This window comes from Lissotriton helveticus, chromosome 11 (assembly GCF_964261635.1).
Source record: "Lissotriton helveticus chromosome 11, aLisHel1.1, whole genome shotgun sequence".
NCBI classification, from domain to species: Eukaryota; Metazoa; Chordata; class Amphibia; order Caudata; family Salamandridae; genus Lissotriton; species Lissotriton helveticus.
In genome coordinates, this window is record NC_136072.1 from 68,244,472 (window position 1) to 68,268,380 (window position 23,909).

General features: G+C 43.2%; 1 protein-coding gene across 1 annotated transcript in view; it reads left to right on the forward strand.

The window, feature by feature from the left end:
- PSMD2 (proteasome 26S subunit ubiquitin receptor, non-ATPase 2) overlaps positions 1-23,909 on the forward strand; it is a 95,821-nt gene that overhangs the window by 27,145 nt on the left and 44,767 nt on the right. The window contains exons 5-13 of the mRNA XM_078666088.1: positions 1,626-1,850; positions 5,769-5,927; positions 7,721-7,865; positions 8,341-8,401; positions 9,393-9,539; positions 13,796-13,902; positions 14,457-14,584; positions 14,676-14,763; positions 16,706-16,868. Coding sequence (XP_078522214.1) covers positions 1,626-1,850; positions 5,769-5,927; positions 7,721-7,865; positions 8,341-8,401; positions 9,393-9,539; positions 13,796-13,902; positions 14,457-14,584; positions 14,676-14,763; positions 16,706-16,868 — 1,223 coding nt within the window. The remainder of the gene's footprint in view (positions 1-1,625; positions 1,851-5,768; positions 5,928-7,720; positions 7,866-8,340; positions 8,402-9,392; positions 9,540-13,795; positions 13,903-14,456; positions 14,585-14,675; positions 14,764-16,705; positions 16,869-23,909) is intronic.

The window sequence follows — 23,909 nt, forward strand, 5'->3', positions numbered from 1 at the left end:
AGGAAGAACCATGCCATACTGGATCTTATTACTGTGTAATCTATGTACAGTGATTGATTTTCATGACATGATGCTTCTATGACTGTAAGGCTTTCACCTCTGGTGGATTTAAAAGGAGACACTTAAAACATTCTTTGTGCACTTTACCCATGTCTTGTCCCTTGTAGCTCAGTCAAAGCTGAGGGATAAATGGTATTTGACTTTTACAGGATGTGATACATAGGGCCATATGTATCAACACATTTCCCCATAGACACAGAATGGTCAAAACCCTTTGATACATCTGGCCCTTAGATATTTAATAAGAATAATGATAATGGCTGTTATTGAATGTCCACTTGGAATTTGTATCAATCTGGATGTGGTGCTATCTTGTCATGCCTTGCAAAACAACTAACTGCAGTTGTGATGTTTTTCTTTACAATTAATAAAGAAATTTTTAAAAAAATGATGAGGTTGTATATAGTACTGCTGGCACTGTCTACCATGTGTGGTACTGTTAAATACCTATGACTCCGTTTAATTTGATCAAGTTGACGCTCTAATTAAGAAATTAAGAGGGTTATTGGGCAGGTACGTGTCTGTCTGATGCTCTCATAGACTTAGTCCAATTTTATAAATAAAATCTGCACATGACAAAATTCTAGAGTTATCAATCTGTAGAGTTTATTCAAAAATTGCATTGTTACAGAAAGCAAAAAGTAGCTTGTTAACCTAAAGATTTAACATAATCATATTTATCTAAATAGATCTGCAAATAGTGATGGAGTCCATCTCTAAAGAAAAGCCCAAAAGATCAATCGCACTCTTCAAAGATAACACATCTTTTATAATGTTTTAGGGAGAGTAGGCCCACACATTTTCATTGCATGACATTACATAGAAGGGTAGATTAAAAATGCTTCATTCATGACAATCCGTCCAAAAGTTGGTTATATGGCCCTAGGAACTCCTACTTCCTAAGGCACCTTAATAGTTAAGGCTGTATATATGTAATCAAGAGAGGAAATCCCACATTATGAAATACAGGCATATAGTGGCTTATTCATTCGCAGCAGAGCTCGGTTAAGTGAGCTTGAAACAAACCTCTTTCTTTCCGGAGAGAGACATATTCTACAGTTGTGTTAGGACAGACCATTTCTAATGCTGTATTTTCATTAGTTTTCTGAAATGGAGAAAAACACACGCATGTGGAACGCTTGTACACCTAAAATAAGCATGCACTTTTCTGCAGCATTTCATGAATGTTTGTTAATGCAGCCTGGTGTGGCCTAGTTATGCTAGCTAAAGTACGCCTAATTTAATCATTATTTTCTTGCAAATAAACTCCTCTTCACGATTTATAGATTTCATGAATAGGTGTTCCCCTCCACCACCCCCTTCGTAAATTTAAACTCTTTATCTGCAGGGCACGTTACATATTGACAAAGAGTGCTTAACTAGCGGAGACCTCTTGCTGCCTAAAATGCTTTGTTAGTATTTTTAAATTGCAGTGCTGTTTGATGTGTTCAGGGGACTAATTGAAATATATTGAATAGCACTGTACAATTCACATAGGACGTTGACTCCTACCGTAGTTGAAATTTACTGCTGTTTGAGAGGCAAATTTTGTGTCCGTTTTGCAGACACCTCTCTGGTGAGGTTGCTAAAGAGTGGCAGGAGATTGACGAGGCTGACAAGACACAGAAGGATTCCCTGCTGACGCTGGTGAAGGAAATTATACCGTACAATATGGCCCACAATGCAGAGCATGAAGCATGTGACCTCCTTATGGAGATTGAACAAATGGACATGTTGGAGAAGTACATTGATGATAACGCCTACGCGAAGGTGTGCCTCTACCTGACCAGGTGAGAATCACAGTGGAACATCAAATATGTGAACACACTTATATTTTAGTTTGCTCTACAACTGAGCAAGCTAAAATCTAATTATTTCATTCGATTAGTAGACCAGCATGTGCATGAGGGTTTGTCACAAGCATTACAGACAAATATATAATAAAATGACGCTTACATCGAATTTGTGTATGGGTGAATCAGGAAATCAGTGCACCGAAATGTGTGTAGGCATTTTCATAGGATGCTTTGCCTAGCTAGATCACAAGCACAAAGATGTTATATGGGTTTTACATTTCAACACAGTCACCCTCAGAATTTCTTGTTTGATATCTGGTTATTCCTTCCTTAAATGTTCTCTGGTGAGCCAAAAGATAGCAGAGTGCTCCACAGAGTCTAAGGCGAGCATACAGTCCAGTTGTGATTAGAGGGGTACCAGGTTCCGAGAGCAGAAGTTTACTGCTACTGCATCAAGGTGTAATGTTCTTCAAAGAGGTGGGTCTTATGCTCTTTCCTACACTGGAGCTGAGTTGGGGTAGTCTGGATGGATATGGGGATGCTGTTTCGAGGCAGGATTTATTTTGTGTGCTTTTTTGCAGTTCTTTGATTCTAATCTGATGCATCTTGTCTGCGGGTGTGCCGAGAGCCACTGGAAATAGAGCCCATCAGCCAGTTTGATAGCTAGCGAGTTATGATGGCTTTGTAGATGAAGCCTTGGTTTTGAAGCTGCACTGACTTGTACAAAAAAATGCTTTAATTAATCTCAGCCAGTGGCAATTGCTCTTGCTGCAACGCAGTCCATCCTTGTTTTTAAGAGCATGCCACTTTACGTTGGGTCCAGACATATGCAAATCAGCCTTTATCCTACTCCCATGTCCAGTCCAGGGAGGGCCTGGCAGTTTGGGCTGGACTGTTCCTACTGGAGAAGAGTCCAGGCTGATTTACATATGGCTGGGTCCAAAATTAGATGGCATGGTGGGTGAAAAACAATGGACTGGGTGCAGCTCCAGGCGATTGCCTAAGGCTGAGATTAATTCAAGTATTCCATCCATCCACTTGTTGATTTGAAGATAGTGCAAGCTTGCACGGGCAGCCATGTCATTGCCTTCAGGGTGATTAGGTATGCTGTGCCTCATAGGGTGCCCTTTGAGGGCAAGGATGGAGTTTAGAAGGCTGTGGAGCAGGGCATTGCCACCAAATAGATGCAAGAGTACGGCAGCTTATAATAATAATTTTTTTAAATGACGGTACACGGCTGCTTCCGAGGAATCATCCTGGCAGCAGAAAGGCCCAAAGAACCTAGAAGCGAGTTGCAAAGAGAAAAGTCTTAAGCTGTTTATGAAAGATAGATTCAGAGGTGACCGCACATAGCGCCGGGGGAAGGGTGTTCCAGAGTTTAGTAGTCAAGAACACTAAAGATCTTCCTCCCCTTCTCACCCTGCGCACCCTTGGGACTTGTAATAGCATCTGAGCATTAGAACGCAAGTATATGCTCTGACAGTACATTTTCAGTCTTCTCCTCAGATACATTGAAGATTTCAAATGAAAGGCTCTGTAAGCATAAATTAGTGCTTTACATTTGATGCGGAAGCTGATGCACAGGCACTGCAATTGGGGATGGGAGGCAGAAACCGATAGGCATGCCAGCACCTTCAGAATTAAGTGTGCTGCAGAATTTTGAATGATCTGCATGCGATGCAGCAGGTAAGATGGCAATCCTAGGTACAGACAGTTCACCTAATCCAGTTTGGATGTCTCTAGAGCATGAATGATTGTCTTATGATTACTCTCCAGCACTAGATGAAGCATTTTCCTGAGTGATTTCAGAGAGAGAAGGCAGCGGGCAGACACAGCCTTAACCTGTGATTCAAACGACCAATTTGAATCCAATACCAAAGTTTCTTATTCACGAAGAGGGCAGAGGAGGGGTGGATCCAAGGTCTGATGGCTATAAGTTGTGAGAATCTGGATACATGCTGATGCTGAAAAAGAGAATTTAACTTTTTTCAGAATTCAGTTTAAGGTAAATATCGTTCATCCAGACCACCTTCACACAGTGCTTGAAGGCATATAGAGCCTCCACCTCTTTATTCTGGAAGGTCGACATCAACTGAGCATTGTCCACATATACCCCAAGCTTCCAACAGGCTGGCAAGAGGTGTCGCCCATTGAAAAGTGTTGGACTCAAGGCCGAGCCCTGGGGCACTCCGCAGTCAAAAGGTTTGAAGGCTGGTGTAAATGGGGCAAGGAAAACCACCTAAGACCTGCCTTCCAAGTAGGATTTAAGCCAAGCCCACGCCTGACCTCTGACTCCCAACAGTCAGATCAGTTCTGATTTTACCTTTTTTTTTTTTTTTTTTTTTTTTTTTTTTAGTAATGAGAGCTGGTACTGGCAGTCTTAAGTGATTTTGAGAAACTTTCAATTGGTTGAATGCTGCAAATGAAATCTATCCATATCCGTGCCATTTGAGCCAGGTTTGGACCGGTCATTGGCAAGCTACAGGAATCTTGTTTTAGTTTGTTTAAGCTTCTGGTAGTTGCTAGACATCCATGTCTGGATAGGGTACATGCATTGTGGAAAGTGTGGGATGTCTGGAGCCGAGACGCCCCTCAAATATAGTGTTGTCTGCATATTGGGGAGTTTTCATGTTATCTGTGAGTAGAGCCTTAGAGGGGGATCTGTAAAGAGGTTGAAGGTGACGAGCAAAGCTGGAACACCGGGAAACTTTGCTGGCATTTCAGGTTTTTAGGTGGGGGGGGTCGCGGAGACTTCTATCTGAACTAACTGATTTCTGTTGGATAGGTAAGTTAGAAACCATGAAAGATATTTCCTGTGAATACCATTCAAGACCTCCAGGTATGGATGATGATTGGGTGGTTGACAGTGTCAAAGGCAGCTGAGAAGTGCAGTAGCATGAAGAGATGAGGTTGCCTTTCTCTCTGGTCAACAGGGCTTCATCTGTGATTTGTAAAGTAGCTGTGTCTATGCTGCTGCATGATACTAAGCCTGATTGATATTCGCTCAGGAGATAGTTGCCATTGATCTGATCCTGGATTGACAGCTTTTTCTGGTGATCTTTCCGATAGAGGCTAGATGAGTATTGGGCCAGTCATAGACTGGGTCGTCAGAGGGGGTTCTTCAGGAGTTGGGATATCCAACCAGTCTTGAGAACTTCATGGAAGATGCCTTTAGTGATTGAAGAGTAATCCATGGTGATTAAGAGTGGAATATCCTCTCCAAAGCGGGTTTTGATTAAGGACTATGCTATGGCATCATCTTAAAGGGTGGTGGCGTTGATGCAGTTGATAATGTCAGTAAGGTCTTTGCGAGGAAGGGTTTTGGAGGATGACCATTGCGGAGTGCAGCGGGGATGGCTAGATGTAGGAGGAGAGGCAGGTTTAGTGTTGCTGATCTGCTTTCAGAGACAGACAGACAGACAGACACACACACACTTTCCCGCCTTTTTCTTTCCTGTCTATGGATGGAACATATGTAACAAAGGCATTGAAACACTCAACGCCCTACTTTTTCCTTTTCTTCTTCTATTTGCCAGACCAGAGTACTGTCCTAAACATTCAACCCTTCAGTGCCCTTTTACTTTATATCTTCTTCTTTTAAATTTGCCACTCATGTCATTGTGAAGTAACCATGTGAGATAATGTCTACTGTCCTTCTCCTTTTTTGTGGTGGCTCGAGGACAAGTTCACTTAGCAGTAAACAAACTCTCTCCACCAGTGTCTCTTATAGTCCATGTTTGGAAGTCCCACGATTGTACAGAATAGCACATTTTAATAAAGCGCTGTCCTATTTGTAATGGGCTTTTCTATTTACAGTGATGTCCATCATATTTGCAAACTGTTGGAAATGTACATGCCTGTCTTTTGTCCATTCAGTTAATCCTCTTTTCTATTTTTTTTTCATTTGTCTAGTTGTGTAAGCTATGTACCCGAACCAGAGAATTCCGCCCTGTTGCGGTGCGCCCTTGGGATCTTCCGTCGGTTTAACCGCTACCCTGAGGCACTGCGGCTGGCACTGATCCTCAATGACATGGAGTTGGTGGAAGACATCTTCACTTCCTGCAAAGACGTGTGAGTAATTGGCACAATCAATCAATCAATTTTTAAAGCGCGCTACTCACCCGTGAGGGTCTCAAGGCGCTGAAGGGAGGGGGGAGGGGGGGGGCACAGAGCAACACTGCACGTGGAATGAGATTAAATTTGTCTTACCACATACTACTCACTGAAATTGTTCATTATGTCCCTTAATTTGGTCAATATGAAAACGTGTACCTCCACCTACCTGTTCTCTATCATGGCACTCTTTGGAGCCTGTCCTCCTCCTCCGCCTGCTGATGCAGTGAGAAGTAAAAAGGGGTTGGTTAACTTGTTGCTCAGATACAAATGTGAGTGCCATGTGTAAATAATACAACTGCTTAAGGTGCAGACTAGTTTGTTGGAAGCAGTTGCAGTGAACTAGCTTGTACAGAGCCCTGGTCTCATAAGGGAATTCAGGAAAGCATTTTAATAGCTTCCTTGTTTCAATGGAAGCAGATTTGTGTCCATAAACTTACTTGTGTTTAGATTATTTTCCCCAGAAGTAGTAAAAGAGTGCCTTTAAGTTTCCATACCGATATCGCTTGATAGTCCTCGAGTCAGCTGCCAATTTGTCTTCAGCTGACTCCACACACGGGGAAAAAATGATTTGTGAGAAAGCATTTACTGCAGTTTGTGATTCGCTAACGGCTTAACAAGTTACCAACCCTGTATGTGAGCCAGAACCACTGACCATGCACTTTTTTGGCAGCGCTTGACTAGGAAGTAGAAATGTGTGTCAAGATTGTTCGCTAAGCAGAAATGATCTAGATCTTCATAATAAGGCTCACAAATCAGCAGAGGGTTTCTTCAGTTTTTTTATGTTTACATTCAAGAGCCCTGCTGTCTGGGTGGCACGCAACACTGAGTACTACCAGAACCTTTATTCAGGGTATGGCCATTCTAAACGTAAAGTGCGAAAATTCGTTGTGCATGATGCTACGCTTCGCTGTCAAAAGTCTGTAATAGTTGGTGCTCCGTACAGGTGTAGTGCTAAGAAAACCATACAGTCTGCCTCCTCCCATAACCGTTTTACTGATACAAAAAGATGCATGCATTTATTTTCTCATAATAAAACGGTCTTGTTATGATGCATTACCTCGTAAGTGACCCGTATCGAAAGTGCCAAGAGACATTGCAGCGGCTCTCTAATACCACACAACCCCTGTATGTGTATTCCTCTCTTAAGCAAATAATTCCTGACTGCATCTTCCCCACTGTGAGCGATCTAGTTTTGTATGGAATATGCTGTGCTTTCAGAATAACTAAGTGTATAATACCATTGTACAATCCATATTGTGGATGGAAACCTATCTAAAGTAAATCCAAATACCCAATGTGTGGGGATTTTACCCTGTTAATGTAATGTACAGAATAAGGCCCTGAAAATTGTTTTGTTTTTAATTTGAAATTGAATAAGTAATGCCACAGTCTACAGCATGCAAATGTTTAAGAAACAGTTTTTCACTTGTATGGTTGAGCACTCTGCTTACCTCACCCCTTCTGCCTGCTGTGCTTTTTGTTAGCACATGAAGATTTGACCACAGCAGTTCTCTTGTAGTTTTAATAGGTCTCTTGACTGGAATGAGATTTATTGGCCAACTATAAAGGAATTTGACAGGCTCAGATACCAGCTAGGTGGATTCAACTCTCAATCCTTCCGAGCTACGGAGCTGGAGAACACACTTTGATTTTTCGATTCAAAAAATTCTAAGGAAAAGAATCTAGCTAGTGATATCTAGAAAAGCTCTGAAAGTGAAGATGCTTAATTCCTCTTTCTGGCTATGCAGGGTGGTGCAGAAGCAAATGGCATTTATGCTTGGCCGGCATGGAGTATTCTTGGAGCTGAATGAGGACGTGGAAGAATATGAAGACTTAACAGAGATTATGTCCAACGTCCAGCTGAACAGTAACTTCCTAGCACTGGCTCGAGAGGTGAGTTGGGTTGATACGGTGGACATGGGGGTTTAAAAATAAGATGAAGTACAGTCCAACAGTGGTGGTGTTTACATAAGAAGATACCTTGTGGAAAGGAAGGGTACAGACTAAATGTTTCCTGAAAGATATTGCAGGGTGGGGAGTGCTTAATTGTTACTGCTATCAACACAGTAGGAGTTAGCTTAACCGCTATGGCCAGTTGAACAGCATAGATGGTGCCGGAAGGACAAACCTATATGTGAGGAAACTGAGAAACAGAATCTAGGTGATGGTTTAATGGCTAGAACTGAATAGATGGCAATGGGTGGAGGCTGTGTTGAACTAAAAAATTAGTGGGCAGCTTTAATATTGATGAACATTCCCCCCTCCCCCGCTCAATTAAGTAATGCATGCACACACCTCTGGTCAAGAGACTACATTAAAAAATGTAACATTTTATGACGTTGAGATTTTTTTTCTTCTTTTTTTGCAGCTAGACATCATGGAGCCCAAGGTTCCAGATGATATCTACAAAACACATCTAGAAAACAACAGTGAGTTGTTTTTTAAAATTTATTTTTACACAAAGTAAGAACTGTCAGTTCATTGAATATTGTTACAAGTGCTGCTTCTTTACTTGTTGGCTCGGCTTACTCTTTGTAGAGCCTCATTCTTGCAAGAGGTGGGGCTTAATGGAATGGAGGAATGCATGTCAATCACTGTGTTCCCTAAATACTTTTGTAGATCTTTTTCCCCTCTACCATGGTTGTTGGTTTTGGTTCAGAGGGAAGGAGAGTCCCTCCACAGTTCCTTGCTTGTGGTCCTCTTGCCTCTTTTTATCTTCCCATGGTGATTGAGTTATTTCTTGGTAGACTTTACCCAACTGGATGGCTATCACTCACCTTTGTGTCTGCCTCAGTTTGAGATAGACTTTTTCTTGCCTCACATTTTTATCTGTTTGCACTCCTCTCGAGTTTGGCATGACTTTGCACTGTGTATGTTATCTCACTTATCATTCTTTTCTTCTCCCCTATTGTCCAACTTTAACATTAATGACTTCAGGATGACTGAATGAATCATGGCTGTATGGGTTCAATCCAGAGTCCTGCAGATTACTGATCTTTAGAGCCATCAAAAAACATAGCTGTCTGGGTCTGCCCTTTTACGATATTTAAAACCTGTGATGGCTGTCTGCATCCCATACCAGCAACTTATGGCCTGATTTAGAGTTTGACAGATGAGACCTCCATCACGAACTTGACTTGTATCCTGTCTTTCTGTCTTCCTTTATCCAAGTACATAATGCACTCCTCATACCGTTAGTCTCGCTGCAGAAACAGGAAATTTGTGGGTGATTCTTTTAGAAAATATTGATCTTCCATATGCCATAAATGCATTATGAAAATAAATAAAAATGTAGCTGCAATAGCGGAAAACAAACTTTTCGTGTCTATAGAAGCTTTGCATTGTTGAAATTATTTCGATCATATAGGAGTTATTCCTAAAACTTGCTCTGTCCAACCTACTTTCCTTTTTTTCCTTGAGGGTTTGGTGGAAGTGGTTCTCAAGTGGACTCTGCACGAATGAATCTGGCATCCTCCTTTGTGAACGGTTTTGTAAATGCTGCATTCGGACAGGATAAGTTATTAACAGATGATGGCAACAAGTGGCTGTACAAGAACAAGGATCACGGTAAGGCTTTTTTACTGGAAGGGAAGGAACAGCAAGTGCAAGGTGTAATGCAGGGCATGTATTTTTGAATGATGGATGTCAAAAAACCACAGAATCAAGAGTTTTGTTGGATATAAATGGAACAAGGAGCTCTCACTCAAAGTACATTTTAAGATGCTCTAATGGGGTTTACACGTGCACCAGAAAAGCCGGTCAGACATACTTTTTGGGTAACATAATCACACTAATGAATGATCATACTTGGACACAAACTTAAGTACAATTAATATAGGTGCAAAGCAGAGATGTGATTTGTTTGTATGACACCTGTGCACATCAGTTGTGTGTGTGGTCAGGCTTTGTTGAAGTAGCCTTTTTCATGAACCTTATGAATTGTGTTTCTGGTGATAGAATTACTTTGGTTTGCCATGAAATGTCTAGCTGTGAGATTTTGAGGTGCAACTATTACTGTTGGACCTGGCAGTCGCTAAGGGAGGATGTCCATCTGCCCTGTGAGTAACGAAAGTCCTGTAATAAAGTAAAATTGGCTTTTAGTACTATACAAGTTCACTGGGTATACTTGAGATGACCAAACATACTTTCATTGATGGACTTTGTTTTCCTCCCTTGAAGATACAAAGCAGCAGCTGGCATTTGTAGATTAATGGTTTGATGCTATGTATTTCACGTCCATGGAAAGTTTAACACTAGAGCGTAGACATCCCTTCCTGGCTTATCATTAATTCTGGACTGTAGCAGCTCTGTTTATAGCTTTTGAAGCTAGACTTTGTGTTTTGCACAAATGGCACGCAATTGATAGCTGGCTATCAATTATACAAATCAGTTCGCGAAAGAATGACTATTGTCTATCTAGACAACAGTTGGTCCATTGATGGTTGGCTTTAATTTCCAGCAGCTATTAAAGTACACAGCAAACTGACCTTATATGTCCCTGCATTTATCTCCATAACTAGAATTGATACTATGCCCAATTCATTTTTAAATTAGTATCTGCCATAGACCCCCCATGAATGGTTGACAATCTTTGCTTGACGTTTGGTGGTCTACAGTTGTGTGACTGTCAATTCTAGACTGGTGGTAGTTCAAAAATATTTGTGTAATAACGCATCAACGGTCCTTGGATTGTGATTGATGCTAGACCATACTTTGTCATTTGATTGCTGACTTTTTATGGCAAGAGCTTTGGAAGTACACATAGTGCTATCAATACGTAACCGTTGTGCCGTGGATGCTTAACCAGAAGTACTAGATAATTGTTTGTTTACACATAGCTATCACCATTAAATCATGGCTAAATACGGAGTCTAAACTGAGAGGTGCATGGCTATTCCTAGTCTTTGTGCGCCGATGCATAGCAAACGCTACCTATTAAATCCTCGTTGTTTTCATTTAAAAAGTAATAGCCTCCCTAAAAGAAGCGATGACTGCGGATGTGCAGTCAAGGTTATGACCAGGTTTGACTGTTATAGATAGCTCTAAAGATGATTATGGTGTGCATGATCATTTCATGCGTATGTTTATTCGTGAACGTTTCATCGCAGGTGCTCACTCCATTTGAAGGCTAGCGGTAGCTGACGTTCTTTGTTAGCCCCTTGTAGGACAGTGGGTGGCTTCCTGTCAATACATGCTTGTTAGTAGCCCATTGATTGTTATCGATGATACACTGGTTGGTCGATCAATGGCTATTTAAGCTAGACTCTTTTTAGTTCTTGTTGTATGATTATCTGGCTCACTGTCAATAAATGACCTGGTCTCTGTCCCTGAAACACTGTTGGATAATATTTCCATGGATGGCTGAATGATGAAAAACCCCAAGTGAAGCACACAGGTGGCTAATTCATAGTCCTTGACTTCAGCTTTTTTGTGAGGAAACCTGAGATAAATGAATGTTTTTTGGTTTACTCCTGACCTCAGGGATTCCCACTGTCCCTGCGCTTGTGAAAGAAAAATATATAAAATAGCTTGACATTAATGTCGGAGTGTTCATCTCACAAACCGCCTAGTGCCAGAGAGATGGAGATGCTATGCGGGTTCCCTGTAGCCCAGCTGTACTCTCCATTTGAACATAAACTACATTTTGTTTAAATATTTTACTCCACTATAGGAGTAAATTGTTTGTTTCACTAAATCTTAAAAGTTTTAGGAAACATTTGCCAGCAGAACATTCTGTATTGTGTTCAGCTAGGGCCGGGCCTTACTCTGTGACCAAAATAGATGGTCTCTGGCAATAGAAAAGAGAGAAGCAAAGGTGTTGTGTACCATTTGGTATCTTTCCTGTACTTAACAGGTTTTTAACTTCTGACTGAGACAGAAATCGTCATACTCTCACTTTTTCTTATGCAATCATTGAGAAGTCCATTGGTAGTTGTCTTTGAACAACACATGTGCTAAGCTGTATTGGGACTGTGTAAAATTTGGACATGCCTTACCTAGTTCCAAAGCAGTACATGTCTAGATACTCTAATAGAGCAAGAGTACAGAGAAAAGGAACTGAAGCAGTTGGGCCAGCAACACTGAGTAAAAAAAAATGCCATTTTTAGAACAGCATTTAAAGAACCTCTATTGTTCTGCTGTTCCTAGGTACTACATTCATGTTGCACTTTAATATCTTCCACTTAGTGTAGGAAGCTCGCTCTGTATATAATATACCAAAGTAATGTTTAGAGTGCACAGAATCCAGTGGAACCCCAAAGGGAGGCAGAGGTAAAAGTAGATAGCACCTTACTCTCTATTTGTGGTAGTGTGGGCGAGCAGTATGGCTTTATCAGAGGGTAGTGTTAAGCATCTGTTGTACACACTCCCTCAACAAATGATGTCACACACTCAGACTGAGCTCAGACCAATTTTATTTGTATAAACAAATATTGAGTTATTTTATTTCTAGAACCAAGCCAGGCCTGGGGCAGGAAATTGAAATAATACTTTGCAATATTTATGCAGTAAATTACAGTTGGATGCAGGTTCAAAAGCAGTTGGTTGAGTTACAGGTAAGTCAACAGTTTGAAATGACTTTTTAGTTACTTTACAGATTACTGTGCATGTTAATTATTGGATTACTTTTGAAGTTACTTTTGCTAATCTGTGTGATATGCCTAGATATTACACTGAAAGATTTCCTAGACAAAAGGTAAGTAATTCAGTTTTTACAGTTATGCATTTTTTCAATGTTTCATACAAACCAACTCCACACTTAGAAGAATTTTCAAGGAAAAGCAGTCCATGCAATCCAATTGGAGGAAACTAAGTTAACGGTTTGCAGGTAAGTACTTATTTGTGGGAGTTGGTATTCTGAGGTTAGAACCAGGGTTCACCCAAGGTCAAGGATGCACTCTTAGAACACCCTCACCGGCACTAGGGCAGCAGGGGGCAGAGAGCTGAGCGCCAATGTTTTCTAATGGGATTAGGGGGCTTCCGGTTTGTGGCTGCTCATGAGTAGGCTACAAGGTTGTGGGAGCAAAGCTCCTGGTGTTAGGCTCAGGGCAAAGCGGGATCCGGTTTAGCAAACAAGTTGCACCTGCAATGGCACTGGGGCGACTGGGTGCAGTGTGCCGTTTTGCCATTGGGTGCCCTGTTTTCAATGGGATTTGCCGGTTTTAGATTTTGGCTCGGTCCTGGAAGACTTCCGGAAGGATCCAACAGCTGGGCAGGTACGTTTGAGGGCTTGGGGATGTAGGTGCACCTCGGCTTCTCTTCTCCAGGGCGCCGGGTGGCTGGATGCAGGGGTGTCTTTGAGGTCGGATTTCATCTTACCTGGCCACTCGCGGTGGGGTGGGGGGCCCTCCATGCAACAGAAACCCAGCTTCCGAGACTTATGTTGTTGGGACCTTGTAGTTTTTTTAACATTATAAATGAGGTAGTATTTTTATAAGTAATGCTACCTGCTGAATGTTGATGTTTAGTAATATACAGTGTTCCTTAAAAGATCTCTCACCTACCACTTGAATGTGAAATACACAAAGGGATTGTTTGAAAATCGTTGACATGCACCAGTACACTAGCCCCTTGTGTCTGAAATGACAGTACCCACCCTGGTACTGCTCTTTACTTTATATCTGCCTCTGAAAGCATGCATTAAACTAAAGGAGAGCCTTGCAGTGAGTAAAATCTCTTGGTGTTTAAATCCAGTAATAAATACTCTGTTGGGTGGAGCCTGGCTAGGCTTGGTGAATGGTGACTTTTGTTGCTGTTTATAATTCGCCTCAGTTGTTGTAAATGCTCTCTTTGATGTTAACTCTGGTTTTGCTACCTTTTCACAGGCATGCTGAGTGCTGCTGCATCTCTTGGGATGATTCTGCTCTGGGACGTGGATGGGGGACTGACCCAGATAGACAAGTACCTCTACTCATCTGAGGATTACATTAAGGTGAGTTCCTTTGAGTGAATGCCAATTGATTGGGCCCCCTACTTTAGAGGAGGTATTACTTCCACTCAGAACTGTAAGTGCATCAGATATTGTAATTTGAACTCTATTTACCACTTCAGTGAATTGTAAGCACCTGTCCTGGAGATTGGCTCACACAACCAATCCCCTTAATTATGCACACCTTCTAGGGACATTGTGACCCACACTCAATATGCCCCATTAATTGTTAACCAGAGCTTGCAATAAGTATTTCCTGCACAAAAATGGCAGTACTGGCTAACTGCTTTTTCAGATAGAGATCTAATGCCTTCATGGAGTGAAAATCCCATAATTGCTTTCCTACTCAACAAAGTCTATGCTTTAATTGTATTTTCCTTTGTCCAATTCTCTTGACTTCCCTTTTACACATTGCTATATAATATCCTGTTGTGTATAGGCACTCCCCTCGTGTTTTCTTTTAGTTTGCCGCTACAGCTTCTCGGCCTGTTATTCCCCCTATCTTCTGCATACTGCATCCATATAAGTGTTACTTATGTGCTTTCTCTGTCCGGTAGTCTGGTGCTCTCTTGGCCTGTGGTATTGTAAACTCTGGTGTCCGAAACGAGTGTGATCCTGCCCTGGCATTGCTCTCAGACTACGTCCTTCACAACAGCAGCACCATGAGGATTGGCGCCATCTTTGGGTAAGCATTGCAGGGCTTCAGCTTGTACAATGATTGCTTGACTGTTCCAGTTGGAGTTCCAAGAGCTCATAACGCCTCTTACCATTCGCAGGTTGGGGTTAGCCTACGCTGGCTCAAACCGGGAGGATGTTTTGACGTTATTACTTCCTGTCATGGGAGACTCAAAATCCAGTATGGAGGTGAGTATTTCTGTGCTGCAGGTAAAGTGTTCTTGTTTCATTATTTGATTATCTGCCAAATGCTTGTTGGACTACGTTGTGGGAAGAATTGTAAGGGCGCATCGTACTGTCAAAGTCCCATTTGGCGTGTTTTATCCAGTAGTTGATTAGGCCATGCTACTAGTATAATTACAAATTGATAATTCGTCCATAGGCTGCCAATCTTGTGCATGGGTCAACCATGTCCCTTGTGGAAAGGTTTCTTTTTTCTTTTTCTTTTACGGAGTTTTATATAGCGCGAAATTGACCCGAAGGTATAGGGTATCAGAGCGCTCTACATAGCACCAGTTGCGTTACATGAGGACCCAATTAATTTTTGTTAGGCACGGGGAGATAAAGTGATTTGCCCAGAATCACAGGATGTTCAGCGTCATTGCCGAGACTCTAACCCGGTTCCCCAGATTCGAGGTCGACCGCCCTAGCCGTAAAGGCCAACTCCTCTTCCCGAAAACTGAGGATTTTAAGTTCATAAAGGAAATGCACTCACCATACAAGAAACCTATTCTAGTCAAGATTGCTCCTATAAGTCCCAGCGAGGGGCTAAGGAGTAGATTTTCACTGCACAGGTACCGAGCAGCCACAGTACATAAGCGGTGGATCTGAAATTGGTAAATTACTTTCCCAAGTTCTTTATCATCTTCACCTTTCTGACTGCAAGATTGTTAAGCTCGCCTGACAAATAACTTTTGATTTTCCCCAACATGTATGAGCAAGAAAACTGACCGGGGGCATTTCTTTGTGGAGTTCTATAGCCAATGAACTGAAGCTAGCAGAAGGACTTGTCTCCTCAAGAAGGATGGTGAAAATGCACTTCTTCAGAATGTTCTTGCTGTATATTAGCACAGTGCTCGGGTGTCTTTTCTAGGTGTTTACTGCTTTATAAGTGCTGATTGAGATACAATGGACAGCCTGTAAAATGTAGCCCTTCCTGACATGCTTTCCGATGGGCCTGCGTTAAAGCAGGAAAGATGTAGACTAGTTGCATTATAAGAAGCTAATGATTCTGACCAGAATGGAATTCCCTTTTTTATATGGGACTCCTAGCAGAATGTGCCATGTAATATAGGAGCTCCTGTACCTCACCACAGGCTTTTTCACTACCATCATGGATTGTCCTAAGGACCGTCTGTTTCTTTCCTCAGTTACTCTTGCGGCATGGCTAGAATTTGGTTTCCCACGACATTAGATTCTAGTCACAAATGGTGTGCTTGGGCCTTTTTATGGCATGGTATTCAGAAAATAAATATTAAGTGAGTGTTCCCCAACCCTTACCAAAGTTCCCTCTGTTTCCTCATACTACTCTTCTATGTTTTGCTGGGTCTCACCTTCCGCTACCTTTACTTTTTTTTTGCCAGCTTCATGTAATAAAAAAAACTGTGTTGGCAAAGGCAATGGGTCTAGTTTTAGCAAGCATGCGTATAAAATAAACTTTCAAAAAATTAAGTATTAAAGTAAAAATGCCACCATCTAAATGTGGCATGTACATTTTTTCAGAAAAGGTAAAATATGACCAGTTGCAAAAAAAAGTTAAAACATGAACTGAAAGCCGGTGTTCAAGCAGAGATTTGTCTTTCAAACCAGGACCTAAAGTGCACTCATTGCTACCAAATGTGCAAGAGAAAAATGCTGTCTCGAACACTAAAGAGTCCGTGACTAAAGTCAGCTGAACTATTTTCTGATGCTGTAGGCTGTGATTACTAGAAGTGATCTGTGAATGGCACCTGTACAGACCAACTGAAAGCCTAAGGCAATGAAATTTGTTGAATTAAAAAGCCTTTTTTAAAAAAGAAGGCGCAGGATAAAATTAATGTCTTGCTCTTGACGAGTGGTGTTGCAGCCTCTCCTCCTTGAGGAGGCAGTATGAGTGGAATCTCACCTGCTAATGTTCGACTCCCGCCCACAGGTTGCAGGTGTGACTGCCCTGGCCTGTGGTATGATAGCTGTGGGATCCTGCAATGGCGACGTCACGTCGACTATTCTCCAGACCATCATGGAGAAATCTGAGCAAGAGCTGAAGGACACCTTTGCCCGATGGCTGCCGCTCGGCCTCGGTTTGAACCATTTGGGTAAGAATGGACATTTTTGGTAATGTTGCTGTGTACTTCATGTATGTTAGGAGGACATACTACAGGAACGTTGGCCCATTGGTGAGTCTTGATATGGGGAGGTTTGGGGCTTTCAAATTGGATGTCCCTTCTTGCAGAGGGATTGATCGAAAATAACCTATGCTACCTTTGTGCTAGAAGTGTTCACGTCCGACTGGCAAAGTAGTCTTTTCGATCACACTTAAGCTCTGTTGGTTGTTATGTTGTTTGACCATACCCTTGTGATCTGCATAATAAAGCAAGGAGGCATGAATTTGTACTACCTCAACGTCAACAAAATGCTTTATTATAATAGGTTTATCCAAACCATATTACTCGTGTAAATGTTTATCTACGGTACTCAAATTCTTGTCAAGAAAATGTATGTAACTGTTTTGTCACAGTTACATATTGTCAAAAAGTATGTAACTTTCCAGATTTACACTTTGAAAATTGGAAAAGACAAAGGGATACACAAGTGAGACAAACATAAGAAAAATTAACATACCCATTGTTTTCTAAATTTCTGAAGTTTAGTTATCTGCATATTCAGGGTGAATGAAAAGAGAACTGTTTGCAGCCAAGGCACCTTCCACTAGAAAGTAGTGCAACAAAGATAAGGAAATATTTTGAGTGTGTGTTTCAAGCTAACCAAATGCATTCCCTATCATTGTCTCCCCGCCAAGTACTGCCATATTTCATGTTGTGAAATCTGGTAAAAAGCAATTGCCACTCAACTCCTTAAGCTGGCTACCTCCAGTTCTTAGAGACAGCCGGACAAAGTCTATTTTCTTAAAGAATTATTAAAAATCACCAATAGATTGTTCTACTTGCCCTCTCGGCACAAATTCTAGTACATTCCTTTAGGTAGGCTAAGATGTTCTAAGTAGGTGGTACAATGTTTTGAGCAATTGCATACAACTAATAAGCAGCACTTTTTAAAGTCAGACCAGTTTCATTCTGATTTACATCAGCCTGATGACTTTGGACTTCAGATGGGCATTTCCCCTTAATTAGCGATAGAAAATATAGCAAAGATAAGGTCTTCCTTTTAAAAACCAGCTGTATGAAAGTTGGTTTTGTGGTGTGAGATCTCACCGTGTGATAAGGTCACAATCTTTATACGGTCCGGTTAGGTTTCTTTAATTAAACCCTTCCCTCAGTCATGGGTAGCGGTGGCACAGAGCAGCAAGGCATATTCACAGGACCAAATGTAAAACATTTAGGAGCACCAAAAACAGTCAATAAGTACGGAACGCTACACAAAACCATCTCACACCAACTCCTGAAAGTACATTATATTTTTATCTTTAAATAGACACTAAAACTACAAATAATCTATTAAAGTTAAAAGGAGATAGGATTTTTCAAAAGTAGGTTATATTCTTTTAAGTACTGTAAATTGTTCGAAGCAATCGTCTTAGCAGGTTCTGAGCCAGTGGGGAAGAACAACTACCATTCTTCTCTTGTACGGGCCACAATGTGTTGGGAGTCAGTTACGGGGACCACTTGGGTCCAGAGAGATAAATACCTGTCGGGTCCAGTAGTATCTGGGTCCTCCAGAGCACTTTTATCCTTTACTTCGGTTCATCAAAGAAGTGGTCCTGATTCTGGGAACACAGTATGTTTAGGATGCTGGAGAGCTGTGGTGAGTGTTCCTGGGGCCACCTGGCACAAGCATCTAGGGCTGTCTCCAGCCTCATTACTCAATCGCCCACAATGCAGCAGTGGGTTCCAGTGCGGATTCAGTCAGCACTAGTCAACTGTTCTCCAGGTTGCAGCAGTCTTAGTGGTTGCTTACAGGTAAACAAAACTTTTTTCCTGGAGACCAGAGTCCACTTAGGCTACTGGTCTCACGGACTTGGAAACCCCTCAGGAAGGTCAGGACTCGGTCATGCAGCAGGCACTTAGGCGTCCTGCAGGGCTAAGACCTTTCTGTGTAGCTGAGCTCTTGAGGGGTACTGGTTTATTAGGTCTCGTCCTTTTCCATTGCGAAGCAATGGGAAATGGGGGAGAATTAAAGTGCTCCATCGGATAGTCAAACCACCGCTTTTTTCCGTGGCGTTTTCTTCGAGTGCACGTACAGGCACGCGCATTTGGCCCATACACTTTCATGGCCATCTGTTCCTGTTCCTAATGGCCCTCCCCCAGCACAGAGCGCGCATCGCGGCCGCACAGCACATCAAAGGGCTTCTCCCAGCGTGTGCTGTGCGGCTTCTCCTCCCCTAATTATGTGGCCGGCCGTACTTGTGTTTCCTGGCCGCTTCCCGGCCGATCAACTTGTATCAGTTTGCTTACATTACCATGGTTTAAGGCACACATAATTTCCTGTATCATGCCTTGCACTCCCTACCTTCTCGGGACATTCTTTGCACTTGTAATCATAGCAAACAAGGCAACTTTCGGATCAGCTACGGTCAGACAGCTATCTTGTTCGCTGTCCTTGTTTTCGACGTTTTATGTTCTCTTCCTAAGCCTTACATCAGTGACGGCCCTTCGCTAGCCTTGCACACCAAAGCCTGTGATGTCACTTATATCACAGTTGCTTGAACTAGATTACCTACCCATGCCACCTGAATTTGGCACACATTTTATATTCTCTTGCTGGACCTCTCATGCCGTATCGTTATTTTTACTCCTCAATTTCCACACCTGGCATTAGTTTCTTTTCATGCCTTGCACCATTTTGTCATGCTTTACTCTACTCATGCCTTGCAAGCCCTGAACCTATTATCTTCCCTACCCAATCTTTCCACCTGATATCTTCACATGCCATATACCTGTATTCTCCTCCTATGCATATGCACCCGTTATCGTCTCTCACATCAGGAAGGTTTTGTTTCCCATGCCTGCTCCTTGCATCAATCTCATGCTCTGCACCTGAAATGTCACATCAAAGGCTCTGTGCCACTTTCACCCACACAGCAACACTTACAGACACACAACGCCACTCACACCCACGCGAGCCCACTATCATCCACGCAACACCACACTCATCCACGCAACACCACACTCATCCACGCAACACCACACTCATCCACGCAACACCACTCACCCAAGCAACACCACTCACACACGCAACGCCACTCATCCACGCAACCCCACTCATACTCATCCACGCAACCCCACTCATCCACGCAACCCCACTCATCCACGCAACCCCACTCATCCACGCAACGCCACTCATCCACGCAACCCCACTCATCCACGCAACCCCACTCATCCACGCAACCCCACTCATCCACGCAACGCCACTCATCCACGCAACCCCACTCATCCACGCAACCCCACTCATCCACGCAACCCCACTCATCCACGCAACCCCACTCGCCCGCGCAACGCCACTCGCCCGCGCAACGCCACTCGCCCGCGCAACGCCACTCGCCCGCGCAACGCCACTCGCCCGCGCAACGCCACTCGCCCGCGCAACGCCACTCGCCCGCGCAACGCCACTCGCCCGCGCAACGCCACTCGCCCGCGCAACGCCACTCGCCCGCGGGTGCAGATTGTGGGTGCAGATTCAGAGAAAACTCAGCAGCACCACCACCATTGCAATGCAATAGGTCTCGTTTTAACGCAAATTTAAGCTATAGGCCTTGTAAATGGCAAAGCCTTTTATTTATGTTCCAAAAACCAGAACGCAAAAATAAAGGGCATAATCATTTACAATGCTAATAGTTCAGACTCGCGTTATTTATTTATTTATTTATTTATTCAAAGTTTTATATAGCGCGAACAGGATCCTTACAGATATCGGAGCGCTTCACAAAGACAGGGTAGGGGCAGTAGGAGTCAACAGAGATAATGGGAACAGTATAATAGTCAATAACATGGTAATAACATGGATAATAAAAACATACATAAAACCAATCCATATACAATCAGGTAAGGAAGTAATATAGGACAGCACAAGTCATTGATCCCACTACAGAGGTGTTCAGGTGGATCAGTAAACCAACGTGTATCACATCTTGGTCGGTAGTAAGAGAGTAGCGTAGTAGTGCCCCCAACAAGTAGAGTATAGTGCCAAGGGATAGGGTGAGCAGTGATATAAAGCAATGCAGAGTCTCTGAACCAACATCTATAACGATCAGGAGATCTTGGCCAGAAGGATTGTTTTCACCTCTTTCTTGAAGAGTGCAGTGGAGGAGATCAGCCTGGTTTCAGGAGGGAGCGCATTCCAGATCCTGGGTGCCATTCCTGAGAAGGAGCGCTTGTAGGCTTTCACTTTCCGGAATCTACGAGGTTTCAGGAGTAGATTTTTTGTACTCCTATTGGATCTCGAACCTCCTGATATAGACAGCTTTTGAGCGAGGTAGTTGGGTGCCTTGTGGTGCACGGCCGCGTGTGTCATACCTGCAATTTTTAGATGTATTCTGGCTTCAAAAGGCAGCCATTTTAGAGACTTTAAGTCTGGGGATATGTGCGAATGCTTTCTAGAGCCAGTAATGAGTCTCGCGGCAGCGTTCAGGGAGGCTCTTAAGGGTGCTGTTGTGGATAGCGGGAGACCGCTGAGGGCCGCAATTCCGTAGTCTATTCGAGGGATGACTAAAGCTTGTACAGCAGTTTGGAAGTCTTTGGCCGGGAGGAAGGGTTTAATTTTCCTCAGCGTGTTAATTTGAAAATTAGCTGCTTTTGTGGCTTTGCTGACGTGCTGCTGCATGTTGAGCTTGGCGTCGAGTGTGATGCCTAGGGATTTCGCCGAGTCCACGATGGTAGGTTGGACATTGAGTGCTGTTAGGTTGTTGAGCCAGGTTTGGGTGGTGGAGATTTTCGCCGGGGGTGTGATGAGTAGGAACTCAGTTTTCAGAGCATTTAGTTTGAGGTGATTATCGGCCAGCCAAGATTGGGTGTTAATAAGCGTGGAATTCAGATGTTTGATATCTTCCGGGGATTGTAACTTTAGATAGAGTTGTGTGTCATCGGCGTACATATGGAATTGAACATTGGATGCTTGAAGCAAGGTGGCGAGCGGTTCCATAACGAGGTTGAACAGTGTAGGGGAGAGGGTGGATCCTTGTGGGACACCTAGATCTGCAGGCACAGGTGTAGATAGCACATTGTCGATCTTGAACCTCTGAGACCGATTGTGAAGGAAGGACGAAAACCACTTGAGAACAGTTCCCGATAGCCCCATTCTAGTGCTTAGCAGCTCCAGCAAGTTCTCATGTTTGACCGTGTCAAATGCTGACGAGAGGTCAAGAAGGATGAGGAGGCAGGACTCATTGCGATCCAGAATTTGGAGGGCGTCATCAATTATGTGTGTCATAGCTGTTTCCGTGCTATGTTTCGCTCTGAAGCCTGATTGATGAGGGTTGAGGAGGTCAAATTGATCAATGTGTTTTGTTAGTTGGAGTTGGACACATTTCTCCAGCAGTTTGGCCAGGGTGGGGATATTGGTGATGGGCCGATAGTTGTTTAGGTCAGACGGATCAGCTGTAGGTTTCTTGAGTATAGGCGTGACTTGCCCCACCTTAAGGGAGTCTGGAATGTGGCCTTGTTGCAAAGAGCTGTTGATGATCTTGGTCCAGAGAGGGAGGATCAAGGGGATAAAGTCTTTTACAGCATTAGCAGGTAGAGGGTCTGTGAGGTGATTAGAGGGCTTCAAGGTGCAGAGCAGTTTGTGTATTGCTTCTTCTGAATAGGTATCGAAGTACTGCCAGGATGCCTTGTTTTTAGGTTGAGTGTCTGCCATTCTGGTGTGGTTGGGGTATCGGCTTACATCCATGATGAGGTCATTTCTTATGTTGTCAGACTTTAGTTTAAAGAAAGCAGAGAAGGCTTCACAGTGTGGGGTGTCGTTTGTTGTGCTGTTTGATTGTGTGGGTTGTGCCTTTGTTTGGGCCTTGATTAGCTCGAACAGCTTTCTTGGCTTGTTCTTCGCTTGGTCCAACTGGCGGCTGAAGAAGTCCGACTTTGTGCGCTTTATTTTCCTAAAGTAGGCATTTCTCTTGTTCTTAAGCTTTTTGAGATGCAGTGCTGAAGGGTCCGATCTCCAGGTGCGCTCTGCCATTCGCATATTACGCCTTTCGTCATTGAGTCTGTCATCATACCAGGGGTTAGAGATTTTGGTGGAGACTCTCTTCAGTTGCAGAGGGGCGACTTCATTGACTATTGTATTCATAGAGTCACGGTAGTGGTCAGTCAGTGATTGAACATCTGAGGCTCCTGAAGGGGGAAGGAGGAGGTTGCCGATGTGGGGAGGTAGGGTAGAGGGGTTGAGATTCTTCAAATCCCTTTTCCATGCTTTGGTTTTGATTGGTTGAGTAGGGTTAGGTTTAACTTTTTCGTTGATAAAGAAGGTGATAATGTGGTGATCTGACCAATCGCAGGGTAGAATCGCCTCCAGTTGAATAGCGTTCTCTTTGGCAATGATGAGATCGAGTATCGCGCCTTTGTCGTGTGTTCGTTTATCGCATAATTGGGTGAGGTCAAACGCATTGAGGAAAGTTTTGAGACTATTCACCACGGTGTCTTTCTGATCGTTCCAATGGAGATTGAAGTCACCCAGGTAGACTTGAGTGGTCTGCCGACCGGCATTGGAAGTGATCAGGTCCATGAATTGTTGGGTGAATATGAGATTGTCACCAGGCGGGTGATAGATGAGATGTAAAGCACAGACTTGTTTGCCCTCACTGGTGATGTCGAGGCAGAGGAGTTCACAGGAGGAAAGGGAGGGGGAGGTGACTTGAGTAACGGAGAGGTTGCTCCTAAAAATGCATGCAATTCCCCCGCCCGTCTTGCCAGGAGACCTGTCCAGCCTAATGATGTGATAATTGGGGGGGGACTAGTATGTCCATAATCGGGGTAGAGGCTTCAGTGAGCCACGTTTCCGTTAGAATGGCTAGGTCCAGATCCCTATCTGAGACGAGATCCGCGATGTCGGAGGAATGTCTCTGGGCCGATCTGCAGTTTAGTAGGATGCATTTGAGTTTGGGAGAGAGAAGGGTGGTCGAGCTTTCTAGTGTGAGGGGAACTTTTCTGAGGTTGTTAGGGACGGAGCCTCTGTTGTTGAGTGTTGGG